This window comes from Scyliorhinus torazame, chromosome 7 (genome assembly GCF_047496885.1).
Source record: "Scyliorhinus torazame isolate Kashiwa2021f chromosome 7, sScyTor2.1, whole genome shotgun sequence".
NCBI classification, from domain to species: domain Eukaryota; kingdom Metazoa; phylum Chordata; class Chondrichthyes; order Carcharhiniformes; family Scyliorhinidae; genus Scyliorhinus; species Scyliorhinus torazame.
The window spans coordinates 126350662-126372904 of record NC_092713.1 but is presented as its reverse complement, the minus strand read 5'-3'; the positions used below and the strand labels follow the sequence as shown (position 1 = coordinate 126372904).

Here is a 22243-nt window from a genome sequence, read left to right as displayed (position 1 = left end):
ATGGCCGTTGGCCGACGTGAATCCCGCCCCCGCCGCTCAATTCTCCGGCCCGGATGGGCCGAAGTCCCGCCGAGAAATTGCCTGTCCCGCCGGCGTAAATTAAAGTAGGTATTTACCGGCGGAACAAGGCGGCGTGGGCGGGCTCCAGGGTCCTGGGGGGGCGCGGGGCGATCTGACCCCGGGGGGTGCCCCCACAGTGGCCTGGCCCGCGATTGGGGCCCACCGATCCGCGGGCAGGCCTGTGCCGTGGGAGCACTCTTTCCCTTCCGCCTCCGCCACGGTCTCCACCATGGCAGAGGCGGAAGAGACTCACTCCACTGCGCATGTGCGGGAAACTGCCGCCCGGGGATGTCATTTCCGCGCCAGCTGGCGGGGCAACCAAGGCCGTTTCCGCCAGCTGGAGGGGTGGAAATCCCTCCGGCGTCGGCCTAGCCCCTCAATGTTGGGGCTCGGCCCCCAAAGATGTGGAGCATTCCGCACCTTTGGGGCGGTGCGATGCCCGTCTGGCGCCGTTTTGGGCGCCAGTTGGCGGACATCGCGCCGTTTGGGGAGAATTTTGCCCCAGAATTGCGTCTGCAGACCTTGGAGGTTCAACCAAAATGTAGGGCTTTATTTACAAGACGTTAGCACTACGAGAAGTGATGTTGCACTACCCATTTGTCCGCGTAAGCGGCCGGCAATGTCCCAATGACACCGCACAATCGTTCCCTTAAAGTGCCCCTGTTCAGCAACAAAGCTACTTGTGAGGAAACAGTATAAACACTATGAATCAATAGAATCATATAATGTCTAAAGTGCAGAAGGAGAACATTCAGCCCATTGAGTCTGCACCGACCCTCCGAAAGTGCGCTCTACGCAGGTCCACTACCCCACCCACCTGTCCTCTCCCCATAACTCCGTAACCTAACCTGCACATCCCTAGACACTAAGGTCAATTTAGCATGGCCAATCCACCTAACCTGCACATCTTTGGACTGTGGGAGGAAACCGGAGCTCCCAGAGGAAACTCACGCCGATACGGGGAGAACGTGCAAACTCCACATAGTCACCCTAGGCTGGAATCCAACCCTGCCGCTGTGAAGCAGCAGTGTTGCCCTCAATGAATACACATTATTTCCTCCCCCTTTAAATAAATGTTCCTGACACAATAAGCAGTATAACTTTAACAATCAATTAGCAACATGAACAATCAATCAACAACAACAGTCAATACATCAACGTAGTGATCTCAGGTTGACTCAGTATTTGATTCGGAGTTGAAGTGCTGTCACCAGTTGGTTTGGTTAGTGTCAGGTTCTCGGGAATGTTCAGGTTGTCCAATGGCACAACTGGATTTAGAGCTTTTGGCAGATTAGTTCTTGTCGCCAAAGTTGATCTGTATGCCTTCACCATATTACATTGTCTCGGGTTTGAACGGTATAGGAGACCGGCCCTGTCTACACTAAGGTGGTGACAGGAATCCACTTTACATTTGTGGTTGAATTTCTTGCCAGAACGTATTGACCCTAATGAAAAATTGTCCTGCCATATGACCCGATCCTGCTGCTATTCCTCCACAATTTCTTTCGTTAAATGATTTTAGCAAATCAAACGCTGTGCGTAGTTGGCATTTAACATTGGCAATGCCAGAGGAACTTGGGTTGTTGAGTGTGTAGTATTGCTGCACATGAACAGAATTGACTCAAACATTTAGACAATGAAACTTGTTCTCTGGTTACCTTTGACAAATGTTTAATCGTCTGCACAAAATCTTCTGCCAGCCATTTGTGGCAAGGTAATCAGGAGCAGATTGGATGTGTTGAATTATGTTCTCCTTCAAGTGGTTTATGAATTTTTGAGATATGATCTGCGGTCAATTATTGCTCACCAGTTGTTTAGTGTACCCAAATCTGGCTAAGATTTCACCCACTCGCTCAATTGTTTTCTTCGATGACTTTGACTTCATGGTGGCAACTTCAGTCCATTTTTAGTGAGCAGCGGCTCGAATGAGAAACATGCATCCTTCACTGCCATCTATCCAGTGCCTCATCTGGCCATTCCCACGAGTGTAATAGGGCTAATGGCAGCAGGTTCCACACTGTTGCACAAAATAAACATATTCCTGCCTTCTCCTCGATTTTCACATCTAGCCCGCCCAGCTGAAGTTACTCGTGGCTACCTACTTCATCCTCACAATGCCACAATGTTCTTCGTATAATTGGTTTAATACACATTTTCTTAATAATGGTGGAATGATGACTCTCATTGCCCAGGAGAGACAACCTGCCAGTATGGTTGCTCAAGTCTTCGGATGGAATATGGCTTTAACTCCAGGATTGCTCCTGAAGTCTAGCCTCGAAGCACCATGTCCATAATCTCTGACAGTACTGGATCACTTCTGGTGTGCTTTTGCTTCTTCTGCTGTTACAGAAGTATTATCTACGTGCTCGAAGTAGTAAATATTTCCACACAAACTGCTTATCGACGAACTATTTGTAAGGGTAGCCGGGGACTCCATCTGCATTCCTCTGAAGGAGTGACTGATGATACTTGATCGTATGTGGTGAATTCTGATCTCTTTCAAGTGGTTTATGAACTCTTGAGATACGATCTGCAGTCAATTATCGCTCACCAGTTGTGTGTGTGTGCTTACAAAAGAAATGTCCACCTCTGCTTTCTGCCAGTGATGGAATGCTGGTATGAGGTCCAAATATTGCTGTTAGTGGATGATGGTCTGTCAATAACGTGGATTTTGTCCTGTACAGGAATTGATAGATGTATTTTATCCCAAAAATGATTCCTCTGGCTTTTCTCTCTATCTGCACATAATTGCTTTTGATTTAATTCAAGGTCCTCGACGTGAAAGCTATCGGCTTCTCTTCACCTGCAGGCATTATGTGGGAAGCCACTGCCCCAACTCCTCATGGTGATGCATTACATGGCAGTTGCAGGAATAAATTTGGATCAAAATGTGTCAGGACTTCTGACTTGGCACCTCTTTGGCTTGCATGAATGCTTTCTCACATTAATCCCCCCATTTTCACTTTTGATTTTGACGCAGTAGATTGTGCAAGCGTTTTTAAATACTCGCCAGATTATAAACAAGTCTTCTGTAGTAATTCAGTAAATCTAAGGTCGATCGAAGTTGGTTGGCATTTTGAGGTGCTGTTGCCTTTGAGTTTTGAAGGTGGCTGGTGCAGTCCCTTGGCGTTGATGACATGACCCAGATATTCAGTTGAAGACTGGAAAAATTCACATTTGTCTTTTCGGCATCTTGATCCATAATATTTTAATCTCTGGAGTCTGGCATCTAAATTGTGGAGATGTTCTTCCTCATTCTTCCCAGTAACCAAGACGCCATCCAGGTAACACTGGACTCTGTCTAATCTGTTTAAGATTTGGTCCATAGCTCGTTGGAACAATGCTGGCACTGGAGTGATGCCAAATTGTAATCTTTTGTACTGAAAAAATCCTCTGTGTGTCACAATCGTCAAAAAGATATGGTTGACCGAGGCTGATTTTGCTGAAGTGTTGGCCTCCAGCCAACCTAGTGAATAGGTCATCAATCAGGGATAGAGCGTGCTGTCCTGCACACAGTACAGGATTAATAGTCACTTTAAAATCACCAATAATGGGTACAGTCCATCTTTTTTCATCACTGGTACAACAGGTGTAGCCCAATCACTCACGTTAATAGGTTAATAACTTCCGTTCTGACCAGCCATTCTAATCCTGCATCTACCTTAGGTCTGATTGCGTAGGGCACTGGCCTAGACTTGTAAGTACACGACTCTCTTTCTTCCTTGAAGATATCCTTGAGATATCCTTCATGCTTCCCAATTCACCATTGAAGACAATGGCATGTTTCGTAAAGATTTTAGTAGGTTTGATTCAAAATCTGTAATGAAATTTACCTTGGCCCAATTTCATCTGGGGCTGGACTTTCCACCGGCGGGATGCTCCGCTTTGCCGGCAGCCCGGGGGTTTCCCGACGACTTGGGGCTGCCCCACAATGGGGAAACCCCATTCACCAGCCGGTGGAACGGAGCAGCCAGCCGGCGGGGTGAAACAGAAATGTGGCACGGTGGGGCGGAGAATCCAGCCCCAGATTTTTTCCAGCAAACTCTTCCCATTAGTGCCATCTGTCTGTCCGTTTAATTGCACTGTTACATCAATACGGTCCCTCAACGGACGTACTTCTCTGGTGTAGGTTTTTAACACTTATGTTCAAGGGTTTGTGGTATTATCAGGTATTGCAATACCCGAGAGGCTGAAGACTATTGGTTAAACCTAGGAGTTTACCATTGGCTGTTTGGTATGTAGCTCCGCCCTGACAGGTGGGGTATAAGAACCGGTGCCGCCCCAGCAGCCCTCATTCTGTACCGAAGCTGCTGGGGAACAGTTCTAGTCGATTAAAGCCTTCAGTTATGTTACGACCTCGTCTTTAATTGTAATTGATCATGCATCAATTTAATAGACTACACTTAAGCTGAAAGGATGGATCTCCGAATCAAGGCAGAGTGTCTACAACTCAGCCCCCACGCGGAGAACTCGGCGGCGATATTTAAGCACTGGCTGGCGTGCTTTAAAGGCTACCTCGAGACGGCCGGCGGCACCCCCTCAAGAGAACAGAAACTGCATCGCCTGCACTCAAGGGTAAGCCCTGGGATCTACACCCTCATCGAGGAGGCGGAGGACTTCGATGCTGCGATCGAACTGTTAAAAGGACATTATATCCGCCCTGTAAATCAGGTCTATGCACGTCACCTGCTTGCAACTAGACGGCAAAGCCCTGGGGAATCATTGGAGGAGTTCTACCGTGCGCTACTGGTGCTGGGCAGAAACTGTGGCTGCCCGCAAGTTTCGGGGAGTGAGCACACGGAACTCCTAATCCGGGATGCCTTCGTAGCAGGTATGAGCTCCTCAGAGATCCGCCAAAGGCTCTTGGAAACAGACACCCTGGGACTTAGAGAGGCACGGGCCCTGGCCAGGTCCATGGACGTTGCCTCCAGAAACGCGCAATCCTATGCGCCCGACCGCGCGGCGGCCCCCTGGGATGCGTGGCATCCCACAGCGGCAGCCCCACAGACCTTCCCCGTGTCCCCGCAGGCCTGCGCTGTAAGATGGCCCGCTAACTCCGGCAGGCTCTGCTGTTTCTTCTGCGGTCAGGCGAAGCACCCCCGCCAGCGCTGCCCGGCCCACACCTCCACCTGCAAAGGGTGCGGCAAGAAGGGCCATTTTGTGGGAGTCTGCCAGGCACGAGCCGTGGCCGCGGTCTCCAGCGACTCCGGACTGCCGCGGCAACCTTCCCTTCGGGCCCCAGGCGGCCAGCACTCACCGCCACCCCCCTATCCTAGGGCCACGTGCGACCCACGGGCGCGGCCATCTTGCCCCTCGGACACCACGCTGGACGGATGGGCGCCGCCATTTTGTCCATCCCCGACCACCATGTGCGACCCATGGGAGACGCCATCTTGGATGGGGCCCCAGGCCCCCAGCACGGCCGACTGCACGCTGCCCGATCAAAACCCGCAACTACTTCATCTGGCGTCGGTGACTCTGGACCAAAATCGACCTCGGACACTCGCAACAGCTACGACGACGGTCTTCATCAACGGCCATGAGACGTCCTGCCTGATCGACACTGGGAGCACGGAAAGCTTTATACACCCCGACAAGGTAAGGCGCTGTTCACTTGTTACCCACCCTGTAAACCAAAAAATCTCCCTGGCCTCCGGGTCACACTCGGTGGAGATAAAGGGGTTCTGCCTAGCAAACCTCACTGTCCAAGGCAGGAAATTCAACAAGTTCCGCCTTTATGGCCTGCCGCACCTCTGTGCGGCTACACTCCTGGGGTTGGACTTCCAATGTAACTTGCAAAGCCTGACCTTCAAATTTGGCGGCCCTATACCTCCCCTTACTGTCTGCGGCCTCGCGACCCTTAAGGTCGACCTGTCTTGCCTGTTTGCGAACCTCACCCCGGATTGCAAACCCGTCGCCACCAGGAGCAGACGGCACAGTGCCCAGGACTGGACCTCCATCAGGTCAGAGGTCCAAAGGCTACTGAGGGAAGGGGTCATTGAAGCTAGCAACAGTCCCTGGAGAGCTCAAGTAGTGGTGGTAAAGACTGGGAAGAAACATAGGATGGTCATTAACTACAGTCAGACCATCAACAGGTTTATACAGCTGGATGCGTACCCTCTCCCCTGCATATCTGACCTGGTAAACAGGATTGCGCAATATAAGGTCTTCTCCACGGTGGATCTCAAGTCTGCCTACCATCAGCTACCCCTCCATACTAGTGACCGCAACTACACTGCCTTCGAAGCAGATGGGCGGCTCTATCATTTTTTAAGGGTTCCATTTGGTGTCACTAACAGGGTCTCGGTCTGCCAACCGAATGGTTGACCGGTACGGCTTACGCGCAATGTTCCCGTATCTTGATAACGTCACCATCTGCGGCCATGACCAGCAGGACCACGACACCAACCTCTGAAAGATTTCTTCAGACCGCGAAAATCCTTAACTTAACGTATAATAAGGATAAATGCGTCTTTAGCACCGACCGTCTAGCCATTCTAGGCTACGTAGTGCGAAATGGAGTTATAGGCCCCGACCCGGAACGCATGCACCCCCTTATGGAGTTCCCCCTCCCTCACTGCCCCAAGGCCCTGAATCGCTGCCTCGGGTTTTTCAGCTATTACGCCCAATGGGTCCCCAACTACGCAGCCAAAGCCCAACCCCTAATCCAGTCCACAACCTTCCCCCTGTCGACGGAGGCCCGCCAGGCCTTCAGCCGCATCAAAGTAGACATTGCAAACGCCACGATGCACGCCATTGATGAGTCCCTCCCCTTTCAGGTCGAGAGTGATGTGTCCGACGTAGCTCTGGCCGCCACCCTCAACCAAGCGGGCAGTCCCGTGGCCTTCTTCTCCCATACCCTCCATGCTTCCGAAATTTGCCATTCCTCAGTCGAAAAAGAGGCACAAGCCATAGTAGAAGCTGTGCGACATTGGAGGCATTACCTGGCCGGCAGGAGATTCACTCTCCTCACTGACCAACAGTCGGTGGCGTTCATGTTCAATAATGCACAGCGGGGCAAGATAAAAAACGACAAGATCTTGCGGTGCAGGATAGAACTCTCCACCTGCAACTACGAGATCTTGTATTGTCCCAGGAAGCTAAACGAGTCTCCTGATGCCCTGTCCCGCGGCACATGTGCCACCGCACAAGTGGACTGCCTCCGAGCCCTCCACGAGGACCTCTGCGACCCGGGGGTCACTCGTTTTTTCCACTTCATTAAGACCCACAACCTGCCCCACTCCATCGAGGAGGTCAGGACAGCCACCAGGGACTGCCAAATCTGCGCGGAGTGCAAACCACACTTCTACCGGCAAGAGAGAGCGCACCTGATAAAGGCTTCCCGTCCCTTTGAATGCCTCAGCATGGACTTCAAAGGCCCTCTCCCCTCCACTGACCGCAACACGTACTTCCTGAACGTGATTGACGAGTACTCCCGGTTCCCCTTTGCCATCCCCTGCCCCGACATGACCGCAACCACCGTCATCAAGGCCCTCCAGGGTATCTTTACACTGTTTGGTTTCCCCACGTACATACACAGTGATAGGGGGTCCTCCTTTATGAGCGACGAACTGCGCCAATTCCTGCTCAACAGGGGCATTGCCTCAAGCAGGACGACCAGTTACAATCCCCGGGGAAATGGGCAGGTAGAGAGGGAGAACGGAACGGGATCCAGGAATCTCCCAGTCTCCCGCTGGCAAGAAGTCCTCCCGGATAGCGCGAAGGCCCTCCGCGCCATCCGTTCACTGCTCTGTACCAACTACCAACCAGACACCTCATGAATGTCTCCTTGTCTTCCCCAGGAAGTCCTCCTCCGGGACCTCGCTCCCAAGCTGGCTAGCAACACCCGGACCCATCCTGCTCCGGAAGCACGTGCGGGCGCACAAGTTGGACCCGTTGGTCAAGAGGGTCCACCTGCTGCACGCTAACCCCCAGTACGCCTATGTGGCGTTCCCTGACGGCCGGCAAGATACAGTCTCCCTTCGGGACCTGCCGCCCGCCGGAACCCCACGCGCACCCAAACCATTTCCCCCCCCCCCCCCCCCCCTCCACAGCACCTCAAAGAGGGCCAGTCCTCCCGCCGCTCCTGCCTAGGCCCTCCCACCCACCGACGCCCCCTACAGGCACCCCCCTCTAGTGTCAACCGTTTACCCCACCAGCGCCGTCTAGGGGTGACGAAGCTGCCATGGAGGCCGAAGCCACTCTCCCGGAGTTACAGATGCCCGGACCCCCACCAGAATCACCACCGAAGCTCAGACGATCCAGGAGGACGACCAGGCCACCCGACCGACTGATTGCTTCAGTGTAACTGTAACTGTAAATGAACACTGAATGTATATATCTTCCAAGCTTGTAAATATTCTCGATAACTCTGTAAGGAGGTATCACGGTATCTCCATATCTGATCATACCATGTTAGATGCAATTGTAACCACTGGCCACCACCCCCGCCGGACTCTTTTTTTACAGGGGGTGAATGTGGTATTATCAGGTATTGCAGTACCCGAGAGGCTGAAGACCATTGGTTAAACCAAGGAGTTTACCATTGGCTGTTTGGTATGTAGCTCCGCCCTGACAAGCGGGGTATAAGAACCGGTGTGGCCCAGCAGCCCTCATTCTGTACCGAAGCTGCTGGGGAACAGTTCTAGTCTATTAAAGCCTTCAATTATGTTACTACCTCGTCTTTAATTGTAATTTATCGTGCATCAGGGTTACAGAGCAATATGTCTTGATAAACAGACTCTGGCACCGTGTTGGCTGCCCCAGTGTCCACCTTCATCTTTACCGGCTGACTGCCCAATAATGAGTGACTCAATATTGATTTGTTGCACCAGCAATAGTTAGTACATTTAATGACAGTTCATCTTCGAACTATGAATCCAGTTCCCTCTTACATCCTTTTTGTGCCCTTGAACACTTTTTCCTTGATTCTGCTTGCCATTTGATTAATTCGACTTGACCAACTGAATATTCACAAAATGTTCACAAGTATTTACGTATTGAAATTCTTGCATCTGCGTGCACTTCCCGTCAATTTTTCTGTTATAAATTGCCACCATCCAGAGTAGCACAGTGGTTAGCACTGTTGCTTCACAGCGCCAGGGTCCCAGTTTCGATTCCTGGCTTGTTTGCCCGTGTCTGCGTGGGTTTCCTCCGGGTACTATGGTTTCTTCCCACAAGTCCTGAAAGACGTGCTGTTAGGTAATTTAGACATTCTGAATTCTCCCTCTGTGTACCCGAACAAGAGCTGGAGTGTGGCGACTAGGGGCTTTTTACAGTAACTTCATTGCAGTGCTAATGTAAGTCTATTTGTGACAATAAATATTATTATATTATTATAAGGTAAAGTTCTTTTTTAACCCGTCAAGCTGCGATTCTGTATAATCTTGGCATCGCACTGCCAGGAGAATATAATTACAACGTGACAAGCTTATCATAATGTGACCATAGGAATTCATAATGCAAATATAAATGGAAAGACTTTAATACAAAGACTGAATTACACTTGCATGCCGAGGTTCAATTATCTGCAGGCCTCTAATCCCAGTGTACCTGAGGAACCTGCTTGATCTTCATTCCCCATGTGCAATGCTACAGGAGATTTTCCAATTTTGTGTTCAAACAATTCCAACCATCACAGTCATTTGCAGTTAACATTTTCAGGAAGGAAATTTTTTACAAACCTAATTAAACAAAAATATATCTGTATTTCACTAAACTGCAACTCAAGGGAAATTTACATCAATCTGTCTGCTGGCAAAAGGAAATCAGACAGGACAGGCAAATAAAATTGCCAGTGTGAATCATCAGCTGAGACGTTGCTCTCTTGAGCAGGCAAGATGAGGACCTCTGAAGGTAGGATCCTTCGTAAATTTCTAAATTGGACTTGGGCCAAATGTTACTTGAACTTGCATGGGAATAGGAATTGTGATGAGAATTGGCCCAAAAAGTGGCTGACTTTTCTTGACTTTCCTTGGTCTAGTACTTTCCGCAGTTAGTGAAGTCTACTCTGCTGGTCTAAATGACTTTTCTCAGCATTGGCTGCTCCTGTACTCACACATTTCAACATATGCACAATACTAATGAGTCTGGTTCAGTTTTTACCAGTTGTTATTATTTCAGTTTGTTGGAATGACAAAAGTGCCTCCTCCGATTCTGGGATTTAGAAAATGAATTTGAGTGTGAAAATCAGAAGTACTAATTACTCTACTTGCTAATTATTCAAACCAAAACAATGAAAGTCTTCAATTTCTGAAATTGCTTTATTATTGGCTGATTGGCCAATAATGCACAGGGATTCATGTGGAATTTGAACCACAGCTGAGATATTCAGTACTGGCCTTCTGACTTTGCTTCCTCTTGTTTTAAATGCAGGTCATGCTAATGCAACTTTCAAAGGACAGAAAAGTGACCTGTCGTTCAGAGGCAATGGCAAGATCAAGCAAGAGCTCACAAACGTTACATTCAGTCTTCGAACGAGGGACTCCAATGCTGTTGTACTCCATGCTGAAAAGGAGCAAGACTTCATCACAGTTGCTATCCAGCAGTGTCATTTAATATTTATGATACAAAGTGGGAACAGCCTGGGCAACCTGAGTATACTCAGCTCAAGAGCAATTAGCGATGGTCTCTGGCATGAAGTTACCTTTTACATGATTGATCCCTGGCTTCAGTATTCCAAGTGGCAGATGGTGATAGACAAGAAAGTAGAGATGGTGACAAGTACAGTTGTCAGTGGAAACTTGAACTTCCTGTTAGAAGGAACAAACATTTATCTCGGGACTGGAGGTCCTAGAAAAGGAGGCAGCCTCACAGGATGCCTGAACACAATGAAACTTGGTGGCATCTCCTTACCATACTTTGCAAATGATAATATGTACATTATCAAGCCTCAACGAGATCAATTTATCAAAGTATCTTCCAATCCTGTACTATTGGGATGCCCGATGAAGAATATCTGCGTATCCAATCCTTGCAAAAACAATGGGAACTGTGAGGACATGGTTAGTTACTATCAATGCAGCTGTCCTTCAGGCTGGACAGGCCTCAACTGTGAGGACAACATCGATGAGTGTCAGTCAAGTCCTTGTATTCACGGCAACTGCACTGACAAAGTGGCAGCGTACAAATGTACATGTGCATCTGGCTTCAAGGGCACTAATTGCGAAGTGAACATAGACAACTGTAAAAAACACAAGTGTAGAAATGGAGCTACGTGCACTGATGCCATTAACAGTTATTCATGTAGTTGTCCTAATAACTTCACTGGAAGATTTTGTGAGTAAGTAGAAATTAATTGTAAAAATTAACAATGTTGAAGCTAACCTTTTCTTTACTTTGCAGCACATGTCTGTGAACTAGTATAAAAGTAAACATTTTTTTTTTTCGTTCATGGGATGTGGACTAAAGAGTCAACCACATTTCTGTGGATCTGGAGTCACATGTAGGCCAGACCAGGTAAGGACATCAGATTTTCTTCCCTAAAGGACATCAGTGAACCAGATCGGTTTTTATGACAATCAAAAATGGTTTCATAGTTATTATTCGCCTTCTAATTCCAGATTCTTTTATTGAATTCAAATTTCACCATTTTCCGCGTGGGGATTTGAATCGCCCGTCCCCAAATCATTACCCTGGATCTCTGGATTACTAGTCCAGTGACAAAACCACTATCCCAGTTTTGTTCAGAACTATCTAGTTTCTTGTCCGTTTGCATCGATGTAAGGATTCACCAAGACATTCTACTCAATCTGACTGTTGGCTTTCTTGCAAGATGTTTTGAGTTTATGAACACATTTGTACCTATGTAGTATTTTGGGGGCAATTGCAGACATGATGTATGTCACATGATCCACTGCAACGCAGAAGGGAAACAAGTGACATTAAGCATGCACAGTGCTTCCATCAACTTTGCTTCAGGCAAGGACTACTGCTGGCGATAATGATATTATTTTATCCATAGCTATACTGTTGTTTTGGCATACTTCGTTAAAAAAAATATATAAGTGCTATTTCTTATTCAGGATACTCTCAAGATAATATTGAAGTAGTATTGGCAATTGATTTGCCTACCATCTATAAATTTGAGGTTATTCAGAAGTCTGCTACCTGTGTCTTACCTCACAACAAGTTCAATTTTCCTATCATCCCTATGCTCATTGACCTTAAGCAATGTCTTTATTTTAAAATTCTCATCCCTGTTTTCAAAGCCTCCATGGCCTTGCTCCTCCCCATCTCTGTAACCTTGAGTCCTACAAACCTCTGAGGTATTTGTGCTCCTCTAATTCTAGTCTCTTGTGAACCTCCAATTTTATTTTCATTGTTGGACATGCCTTCAATTGCCTGGTTCCAAGCTCCAGAATTCCCTACAAAAGCTTCTCGAACACACTTCCCTCCTTTAAGACACTCCTAGATGGTTGCCAGAGGCTTATAGCTTGAGGGGCGCCACTCCACATCAAGCATAGGTGACCAGGAATCTTTCCCGCTCTTACTGCCTGACATTAGTATGGAGGAAGGATTTTGCAGGTTGATGCCCAACCTGTTGGCCACATTATGAATGCACCTTCCCTGGAGTGGGCCTCAAACCTGGAGCTACTTGCTGAGGTGTAGGGATGCTACCCACAAGGAGCTAAGAGGTGCACAAGAAGCCACAGCTGGAGGAACAGGGATCGAGTTATAGGGCTGGAGGAGGTTACAGAGAATAGGGAGCGGTGGACCTCTGGAGAGATTTGTTAGTATAAATAAGAATAAAAAATATTCTATTATTGGACCCGGAACCATTGTAGGATGATGGGTGAATTGGATCTGGCGAGAGAATTACATGGGATTTATGGCACAGAAACAGGCCATTTGAACCAACAGTCCCTGCCAGTGTTTATGCTCCATCTAACCTCCTCCCATCTTTGTAACCATAGAATCATAGAATTACTACAGTGCAGGAGGAGGCAATTCAGCCCTTTGGGTCTGCAAAGATCCTTTGAAAGAGCACTCTGTTATAACCTGCCTGCTTACCATTGGCTGGGGACTAATGACAATCCCACAATCCTGTGGGAGTATGAGCTTCCCCAATGAGGGGGGTGGAGAAATCATTAGCAGACTCCCTGTATAAATAAAGCTGGCCAGTTTGGAACCAGCAGGAAGGAGTAAGCAGCAAGCGAGGCTGCTGCTGTGTGTATATATATATGTTATTGTAAATAAATGTTATTTCTTTGTATCCTTGAAACTTGTGCTGGATTCTTCGTGGCCCTCACAAAATTGGCGACGAGGGTTAAAGTGAATAGCTGTCTACACTGCTGAAGCCACCTCCCTGGATTTTTGTTGGATACAGTTTTGAAGTTGTTTTCTATTACACCATGCCTCTGTACGGATGTTTGGATGTTTTTGATGCTGCACTGGAAAGCTGGGACCAGTCTGCACAACGGATACGTTACTATTTCCGGGCAAACAATATCACCGAAAACGAGCGGCAGGTGGTCATATTGCTCACCGCCTGCGGCCCGCATACGTTTGAGGTGATTAGGAGCCTTACGTATCCAGCTGCACCAGACACCAAAACGTTTGATGAACTTGTGAATTTAGTGGGGCAGCATTTTAACCCAACCCTGTCCACGATAGTCCAACGTTACCGGTTTAATACCGCTGAGAGGACCCCAGGAGAATCCCTTGCCGACTTTCTATCCAGGCTACGCAGGATTGCGGAGTACTGTGACTATGGTGAGACCTTGTCAGAAATGTTACGCGACCGTTTGGTTTGCGGTATTAACAATGCGGCCACCCAGAGAAAGTTGTTAGCTCAGCCAACATTGACTTTTCAACAGGCCATTCAAATAGTATTGTCCCGAGAGATCGCAGAACGAGGAGTGCAGGAGATACAGGGAATGGAAGTGAATGCCTTGGGGCGCAACCCCTTCCGTCCGAAAACATCCCCCCGCACTCCTGCGGTACCTTGGGCGAGACGATGTCCAGATTCACGCCAGTGGCCGTCGGACATTCCTCCTCGTAGGGAGCCTTCTCCAGAACCAATGGATGAGGAGCAATGTCCGTGTCAGACTCGTAGGCGCTGACCCCGTTGCGGATGCCGGTCCTGGGGGCGCCAGAGGCGCCGTCGTTCCGACCGAAACTGGGACCAGCCCAGGGGCCGTACCTTCCATGTGGATGAACCTGCGGCGACTACTCCTGAGGACGTGGAGACGGAGGATGACTGCCTGCAGCTGCATTGTATGGCAGCTCCCCGTGTGGCCCCCATTAAGGTGACAGTACGGGTCAATGGTCACCCGCTTGAGATGGAGTTGGACACTGGCGCAGCGGTCTCCGTGATTGCCCAGAGGACATTTGACCGCATCAAGCAGGGTATACAGACCCTTACATTAACCGACACACAGGCCAGGTTGGCCACCTACACGGGGGAACCATTGGACATTGCAGGAACTACGATGCCCCTGTTGTTTATGGACGCCAGGAGGGACGTTTCCCACTTATCGTGGTGCGCGGCCATGGGCCCAGCCTGTTGGGTCGGGACTTGTTGCGCCATTTGCGCTTGTAGGGGCAGCACATCCTCCAAACAGTTTCTAGAGGGTTGACTGAGGTGCTAGGACGATACCCAGATGTATTCCAGCCTGGTTTGGGGAAAATAAAAGGGGACGTAGCCCGTATCCAAGTCGAACCAGGAGCCACGCCGCGCTATTTCCGCGCGCGCCCGGTGCCTTATGCCTTGCTTGAGAAGGTAGAAGGGGAGCTCACTCGTTTGGAAACTTTGGGTATTATCAGGCCCGTCCGTTTCGCTGACTGGGCAGCACCAATTGTACCTGTAATGAACCCAGATGCCACAGTTCGCTTGTGGGCGACTATAAACATACAGTGAATACGGCTTCCCGACTCGACCGATATCCAATACCTCGCATAGAAGATCTCTACGCAAAGCTTGCAGGTGGACTCTCATTCACAAAATTAGATATGAGTCACGCCTACCTACAGTTGGAGCAGGACCCTGCCTCCCGACCATATGTAACAATTAATACACACCGGGGCCTGTATGAATATACACGTTTGCCCTTTGGAGTATCCTCTGCCTGCGCTATTTTTCAACGCGTTATGGAGGGCATTTTGAGAGATTTACCGCGTGTCGCTGTCTACTTAGATGTCGTTTTGATCACAGGGACGTCGGAGCAGGAACATTTGGAAAATCTGGAGGCTGTCCTTAGACGCTTTTCGGAGGCTGGAGTCCGTTTACATCGCACAAAGCGCGTCTTTCAGGTGAAGGAATTAGTCTACCTGGGTTATCGGGTGGACCGCGAAGATTTGCACCCCGTCGCAGAGAAGGTGCGCGCGACTGACACTTTGCATCTTCGTTCTTTTCTCGGCCTTGTAAACTATTACGGGAAGTTCCTCCCCAATCTGGCAACTACGCCGGCCCCGTTGCATCTTCTGCTAAAGAAAAATCACAACTGGGTTTGGGGTCAGCCGCAAGAAACCGCTTTCCGGCGGGTAAAACAACAATTGTCGTCGTCTGGGTTACTAACCCACTATTATCCTGGAAAGCCTTTGCTCATCACATGTGATGCATCCCCGTATGGTATTGGGGCCGTCCTGTCCCACACGATGGAGAACGGGGCTGAGCGACTGATAGCTTTCGCCTCCTGCACATTGACTGCAGCGGAGAAAAAGTACGCGCAGATCGAGAAGGAGGGTCTGGCAGTGGTCTTTGCAGTGAAACGATTCCACCAGTACGTGTATGGCTGCCACTTCACTATCGTGACTGATCATAAGCCTCTGCTGGGACTTTTCAGAGAGGATAAGTCAATACCGCCCATTGCTTCCGCACGGATCTAGTGCTGGGCTTTGTTGCTCGCTGCATACGAGTATTCTCTGGAGCACAAACCAGGAACGCAGATAGCGAATGCCGACGCACTGAGCCGATTGCCTTTATCGACTGGCCCCATGTCGACCCCCACGACCGGTGAGGTGGTTGCAACCCTAAATTTTATGGACACCTTGCCTGTCACGGCATCACAGATCCGTGAGTGGACCCAGACGGAGCCAGTCCTGTCAAAGGTTCGACACATAGTCCTGTATGGTGGGCAGCATAGACAGCTCCCAGGCGAGTTGCGGGCATTTTCCTCCAAGCTGTCAGAATTCAGCGTGGAAGACGGCATCCTCTTGTGGGGGACGCGTGTGATTGTCCCGGAAAAAGGACAGGAGCTGAAACTAAGAGACTTGCACAATGGGCATCCAGGTGTGACCAAAATGAAAATGTTGGCCCAGAGTTATGTCTGGTGGCCAGGCCTCGACGCTGACATTGAGAAGGTGGCCCAAAACGGCTCCATTTGTCAGGACCATCAGAAGCTTCCGCCGGCCGCGCCCCTACATCACTAGGAATGGCCAGGGCGGCCTTGCATGCAGATTTCGCAGGCCCTTTTCAAGGATCCATGTTCCTTTTATTAATCGACATCCAGACTAAATGGCTGGAGGTGCATAAGATGCTAGGCACAACGTCCTGCGCAACAATTGAGAAGATGCGTTTGTCTTTTAGTACACATGGCCTTCCCGAGGTGCTGGTCACGGATAACGGCATTCCATTCATCAGTGAGGAGTTTGCGAGGTTCATGAAGATGAACGGCATACGCCATATCCGCACTGCCCCTTACCACCCGGCTTCAAATGGGTTGGCGGAGCGCGCAGTGCAGACATTCAAACAAGGCCTAAAGAAGCAATCTTCTGGGTCAATGGATACGAGACTGGCTCGCATTTTGTTTTCGTATAGGGCCACCCCCCATGCGGTGACTGGGGTAGCTCCCGCAGAACTCCTAATGGGTCGGAGACTTCGCACCCGCCTTAGTATGGTTTTCCTGGACATTGGCGCAAAAGTACGCCCCACACAAGAACGGCAGGGACAGGGATTTTCTCGGCATCGGCTGATTCGGCAGTTTGCGCCCGGTGACCCAGTGTTCGTTCGCAATTTTGATGGTGGTGCCCAGTGGGTCCCTGACGTAATCTTTCGCCAAATGGACCCTATATCTTACCAGATGCAAGCCGAGGGTCGTCTCTAGCGCAAATATGTAGACCACGTTCGGCCCAGAAGACTATCCTTTCCAAAGATTCCCCGCCCCCGGAGCTCATTTCTACAGATGCAGAGACCAGAGACAATGGAAAGTAGTCCTTACAATCTTCCTCTGGTGCCTCACTCAAAGCCTGCGCAGGTCGTTACAGAACCGCACGGAGATAGAGACGCCAAGATGACAGAGGCAGCAGACTCTGACTCCGAGATGGAGACACAGGATGCATCAGAGGGGGAATCCTCGGGCCCACGGGCCGTGGATGTACAACCGTTACGCCGTTCATCATGGAAGCGCCGGTCTCCGTCTCGTTACACGCCGCCCGATCCAGCGCCTCATGCAAATGGTGTCCGGCCTGCGGCAAAACGAGTCCGACGCCCTCCTTCGCCAGGGTCTTCGGTGGATTCCTTGGACTTTGGGGGGAGAGGCATGTTATAACCTGCCTGCTTACCATTGGCTGGGGACTAATGACAATCCCACAATCCTGTATAAATAAAGCTGGCCAGTTTGGAACCAGCAGGAAGGAGTAAGCAGCAAGCGAGGTTGCTTTTTACTGTTGTTGTGTATATATATGTTATTGAAAATAAATGTTATTTCTTTGTATGCTTGAAACTCGTGCTGGATTCTTCGTGGCCCTCACAAAACACTCTATTCCCTTCTCCCTCATGAACGCATCTAGCTTTCCCTTTCAATGCATCTACGTTGTTTGTTTCAACCATTCCTTGTGGTAGCATTGTGGTAGTATGCATTAGGGGTCATGTGGGACTGTGAAGCCATGATGTCATTGACTGACAGATCCCGGGTCCTGGTTGGACGTTGACCTCTAGCTCCGCCCTGAAGGCGGAGTATAAGTACCTGGAGCCCTAACCCGCAGGTAGTCTACTACTGAACTGCGGGGGAAACAGTCACGCTTAATAAAGCCTCATCGACTTCACTCTATTCGTCTCTCGGAGTCTTTGTGCGCTACAATTTATTAAGCGTGCCTAAAAAGGACTATGGAGCTCAGGATCATCCCGGAATGCCTGAGGATCAGCCCCCACGCAGTGAACGCGGCAGCAGCTTTCAAGCATTGGCAGACTTGTTTCGAGGCCTACCTCAGAACGGCCACCGGCCGGGTCACAGAAGACCAAAAACTACAGGTCCTGCACTCGAGGTTAAGCACGGAGATTTTCTCTTTCATCGAAGACGCAGAGGATTTCCAGACGGCGTTCGCAGCACTGAAAAGTCTCTATGTCCGCCCAGTAAACCAGATCTACGCTCGCAATCAACTCGCAACGAGACGGCAAAGTCCCGGAGAATCGATAGATGAATTCTACGCCGCGCTACTAATTTTGGGACGAGCCTGCAGCTGCCCGTCGGTGAACGCAAATGAACACACGGACATGTTAATGCGCGATGCTTTTGTGGCAGGTATGAACTCCTCCCCTCATGGTGGCCGGGACCCAAAATGGCGGCGCTGCGGGTCGCACATGGGGCGCTGGGGGGGTTGGGGAGCGTTAGGAACGCGCGGGGCTCCCTCATCTCTGGGGACAGCGGTGGTCGGGACCCAAATTGGTAGCGCCGGCGGGTCATACGTGGGGCGCGGGGGGGGGGGGGGGGGGGGGGGTTTGGGGGGCGTTAGAGCCGCGCAGAACTCCCTCTTCTCCGGGGAGAGCGGTGGTCGGGACCCAAAGTGGTAGCGCCGGCGGGTCATACATGGGGCGCCGAGGGGGTTGGGGAGCGTAAGCGGCGTGCAGGGCTCCCTGTTCTCCCGGGACAGCGGCGACCTCGGGGGACCGGCACACAACCGCGAAATGGCCCTTTTTCCCGCAGCTCTTGCAGATTGCTGCGCGGGCCGGGCAGCGCTGCCGGGGGTGTTTCGCCTGGCCGCAGAAATAGCAGCGGGCGCCCCCGGTGCGACTTGGTGTTTGGACCGCGCAAGCCTGTGGGGTGTCCGGGGGGGGGGGCGGGGTGGGTTTGTCGCGACGGGTACGTACGGAGCCCAATGGGCTGCCGCGCGGTCGGGGCCGTAGGCGCGGGTATTACGCGCGGCCACGTCTAGGGAGGCTGCTAGGGCCCGTGCCTCTGAGAGTCCTAGCGACTCTTTTTCTAGAAGTCTTTGGCGGATTTGGGAGGACGACGACAACGGTGCTGATAAACGGGCACGAGACACCATGCCTAGTCGACTCCGGGAGCACGGAGAGCTTTATCCACCCCGACATGGTAAGACGCTGTTCCTTGACCACCTATCCCAGCGCACAAAAGATTTCCCTAGCTGCAGGATCCCACTCCGTACAGATCAAAGGTTTCTGCATAGTTACCCTAACGGTGCAGGGGAGGGAGTTCAAAAACTACAGGCTCCACGTCCTTCCCCAACTCTGCGCCCCCACATTACTGGGATTAGACTTCCAGTGCAATCTACAGAGCCTTACCTTCAAATTCGGCGGCCCAATACCCCCACTCACTATCTGCGGCCTCACAACCCTCAAGGTGCAACCCCCGTCCTTGTTTGCGAACCTCACCCCGGATTGCAAACCCGTCGCCACTAGGAGCAGACGGTACAGCGCCCAGGACCGGACCTTCATTCGGTCCGAAGTCCAGCGGCTACTAAAGGAAGGCATAATCCAGGCCAGCAATAGTCCCTGGAGAGCACAGGTGGTAGTAGTGAAGACAGGGGAGAAGCAAAGGATGGTCATAGACTATAGCCAGACCATCAACAGGTACACACAACTAGACGCGTACCCTCTCCCCCGCATATCCGACATGGTCAATCGGATTGCCCAATATAAAGTCTTCTCCACCGTGGACCTCAAGTCCGCCTACCATCAGCTCCCCATCCGCCCAAGTGACCGCAAGTACACAGCCTTCGAGGCAGACGGGCGATTATACCATTTCCTAAGGGTTCCATTTGGCGTCACAAACGGGGTCTCGGTCTTCCAACGAGAGATGGACCGAATGGTTGATCAACACGGGTTGCGGGCCACGTTCCCGTATCTCGACAATGTAACCATCTGCGGCCACGACCAGCAGGACCACGACGCCAACCTCCAAAAATTCCTCCAGACCGCTAAAGCCTTGAACCTCGCGTACAACGAGGACAAGTGCGTTTTTAGCACCAACTGGCTAGCCATCCTGGGCTACGTAGTGCGCAATGGGATAATAGGCCCCGATCACGAACGTATGCGCGCCCTCATGGAATTTCCCCTCCCGCACTGCTCAAAAGTCCTGAAACGCTGCCTGGGGTTTTTTTCATACTACGCCCAGTGGGTCCCCCAGTACGCAGACAAGGCCCGCCCTCTAATACAGACCACGACCTTCCCTCTGTCGACAGAGGCTTGCCAGGCCTTCAGCCGCATCAAAGCGGATATCGCAAAGGCCACGATGCGCGCCATCGACGAGTCCCTCCCCTTCCAGGTCGAGAGCGACGCCTCCGACGTAGCTCTAGCGGCCACCCTTAACCAAGCGGGCAGACCCGTGGCCTTTTTCTCCCGAACCCTCCACGCTTCAGAAATCCGCCACCCCTCAGTGGAAAAGGAAGCCCAAGCCATAGTGGAAGCTGTGCGAAATTGGAGGCATTACCTGGCCGGCAGGAGATTCACCATCCTCACCAACCAACGGTCGGTAGCCTTCATGTTCGATAATGCACAGCGGGGCAAAATCAAAAACGACAAAATCTTAAGGTGGAGGATCGAGCTCTCCACCTTCAACTACGAGATCTTGATTCGTCCCGGAAAGCTGAACGAGCCGTCCAATGCCCTATCCCGCGGCACATGTGCCAACGCACAAATTAACCGCCTCCAAACCCTCCACGAGGACCTCTGCCACCCGGGGGTCACTCGGTTTTTCCACTTTATCAAGTCCCGCAACCTCCCATACTCCTTAGAGGAGGTCCGTACAGTCACAAGGAACTGCCACATCTGCGCAGAGTGCAAACCGCATTTCTTCAGGCCGGATGGTGCGCACCTGATTAAGGCTTCCCGCCCCTTTGAACACCTTAGTCTGGACTTCAAAGGACCCCTCCCCTCCACCGACCGCAACATATACTTCCTTAATGTGGTGGACGAGTACTCCCGCTTCCCATTCGCCATCCCCTGTTCTGACATGACCGCGGCCACAGTCATTAAAGCCCTGAACACCATATTCACACTGTTCGGTTGCCCCGCATACGTCCACAGCGACAGGGGGTCCTCTTTCATGAGTGACGAGCTGCGCCAGTTCCTGCTCAGCAACAGGATAGCCTCGAGCAGGACGACCAGCTACAACCCCCGGGGGAACGGGCAAGTAGAGAGGGAGAATGGCACGGTCTGGAAGACCGTCCTACTGGCCCTACGGTCCAGGGACCTCCCAGTTTCCCGGTGGCAGGAGGTCCTTCCGGACGCCCTCCACTCCATCCGGTCACTACTGTGTACTAGCACTAATCAAACGCCTCATGAGCGCCTCCTTGTCTTCCCCAGGAAGTCCTCCTCTGGAACGTCGCTGCCGACCTGGCTGGCGGCCCCAGGACCCATCTTGCTCCGAAAGCACGTGCGGGCGCACAAGTCGGACCCGTTGGTCGAAAGGGTTCACCTCCTTCACGCGAACCCACAGTACGCCTACATGGAGTACCCCGACGGCCGACAGGACACGGTCTCTCTGTGAGATCTGGCGCCCGCCGGCAACACACACACCACCCCGACACCAATCACCCAACCCCCCCCTTCCTGCCACCGCCGCACCCCGCGACCGCCCCCTTCCCAGGAGGATCAGTCCTCCTCCCAGGCCCGACCAGGAATAAAGCCCAAGCTGAAACCGTAAGGCTCCCGGAGAAGACAACACCAGAACAAGCACCACCACCACCGGGGCCGAGGCGATCGACACGGACGACCAGACCGCCCGACCGACTCGTGGCGTCGATCTAACAGCACAATGTGGACTTTTAATGAGAACATTTTGTCTTTTCCTGACGATTGCTGTAAATAGTTGAAACAAAAAAAAAAAACCTTGTACATACTGTTATATTGAAAGTTTTCCTCCCAGGACCAGCCTTGTAAACCCTTACCACCATGCGAAGCATCACCCCGCCGGGTTCATTTTTAACAAGGGGTGAATGTGGTAGTATGCATTAGGGGTCATGTGGGACTGTGAAGCCATGATGTCATTGGCTGACAGATCCC

The 22243-nt window shown here is 51.2% G+C and overlaps 1 protein-coding gene across 3 annotated transcripts in view; it reads left to right on the top strand.

Annotated features, from left to right (window-relative positions):
- crb1 (crumbs cell polarity complex component 1) overlaps window positions 1–22243 on the top strand; it is a 258755-nt gene that overhangs the window by 179085 nt on the left and 57427 nt on the right. For all 3 annotated transcript variants that reach the window (XM_072511473.1, XM_072511472.1, XM_072511474.1), the window contains exon 9: window positions 10435–11341. In XM_072511473.1, coding sequence (XP_072367574.1) covers window positions 10435–11341 — 907 coding nt within the window. The remainder of the gene's footprint in view (window positions 1–10434; window positions 11342–22243) is intronic.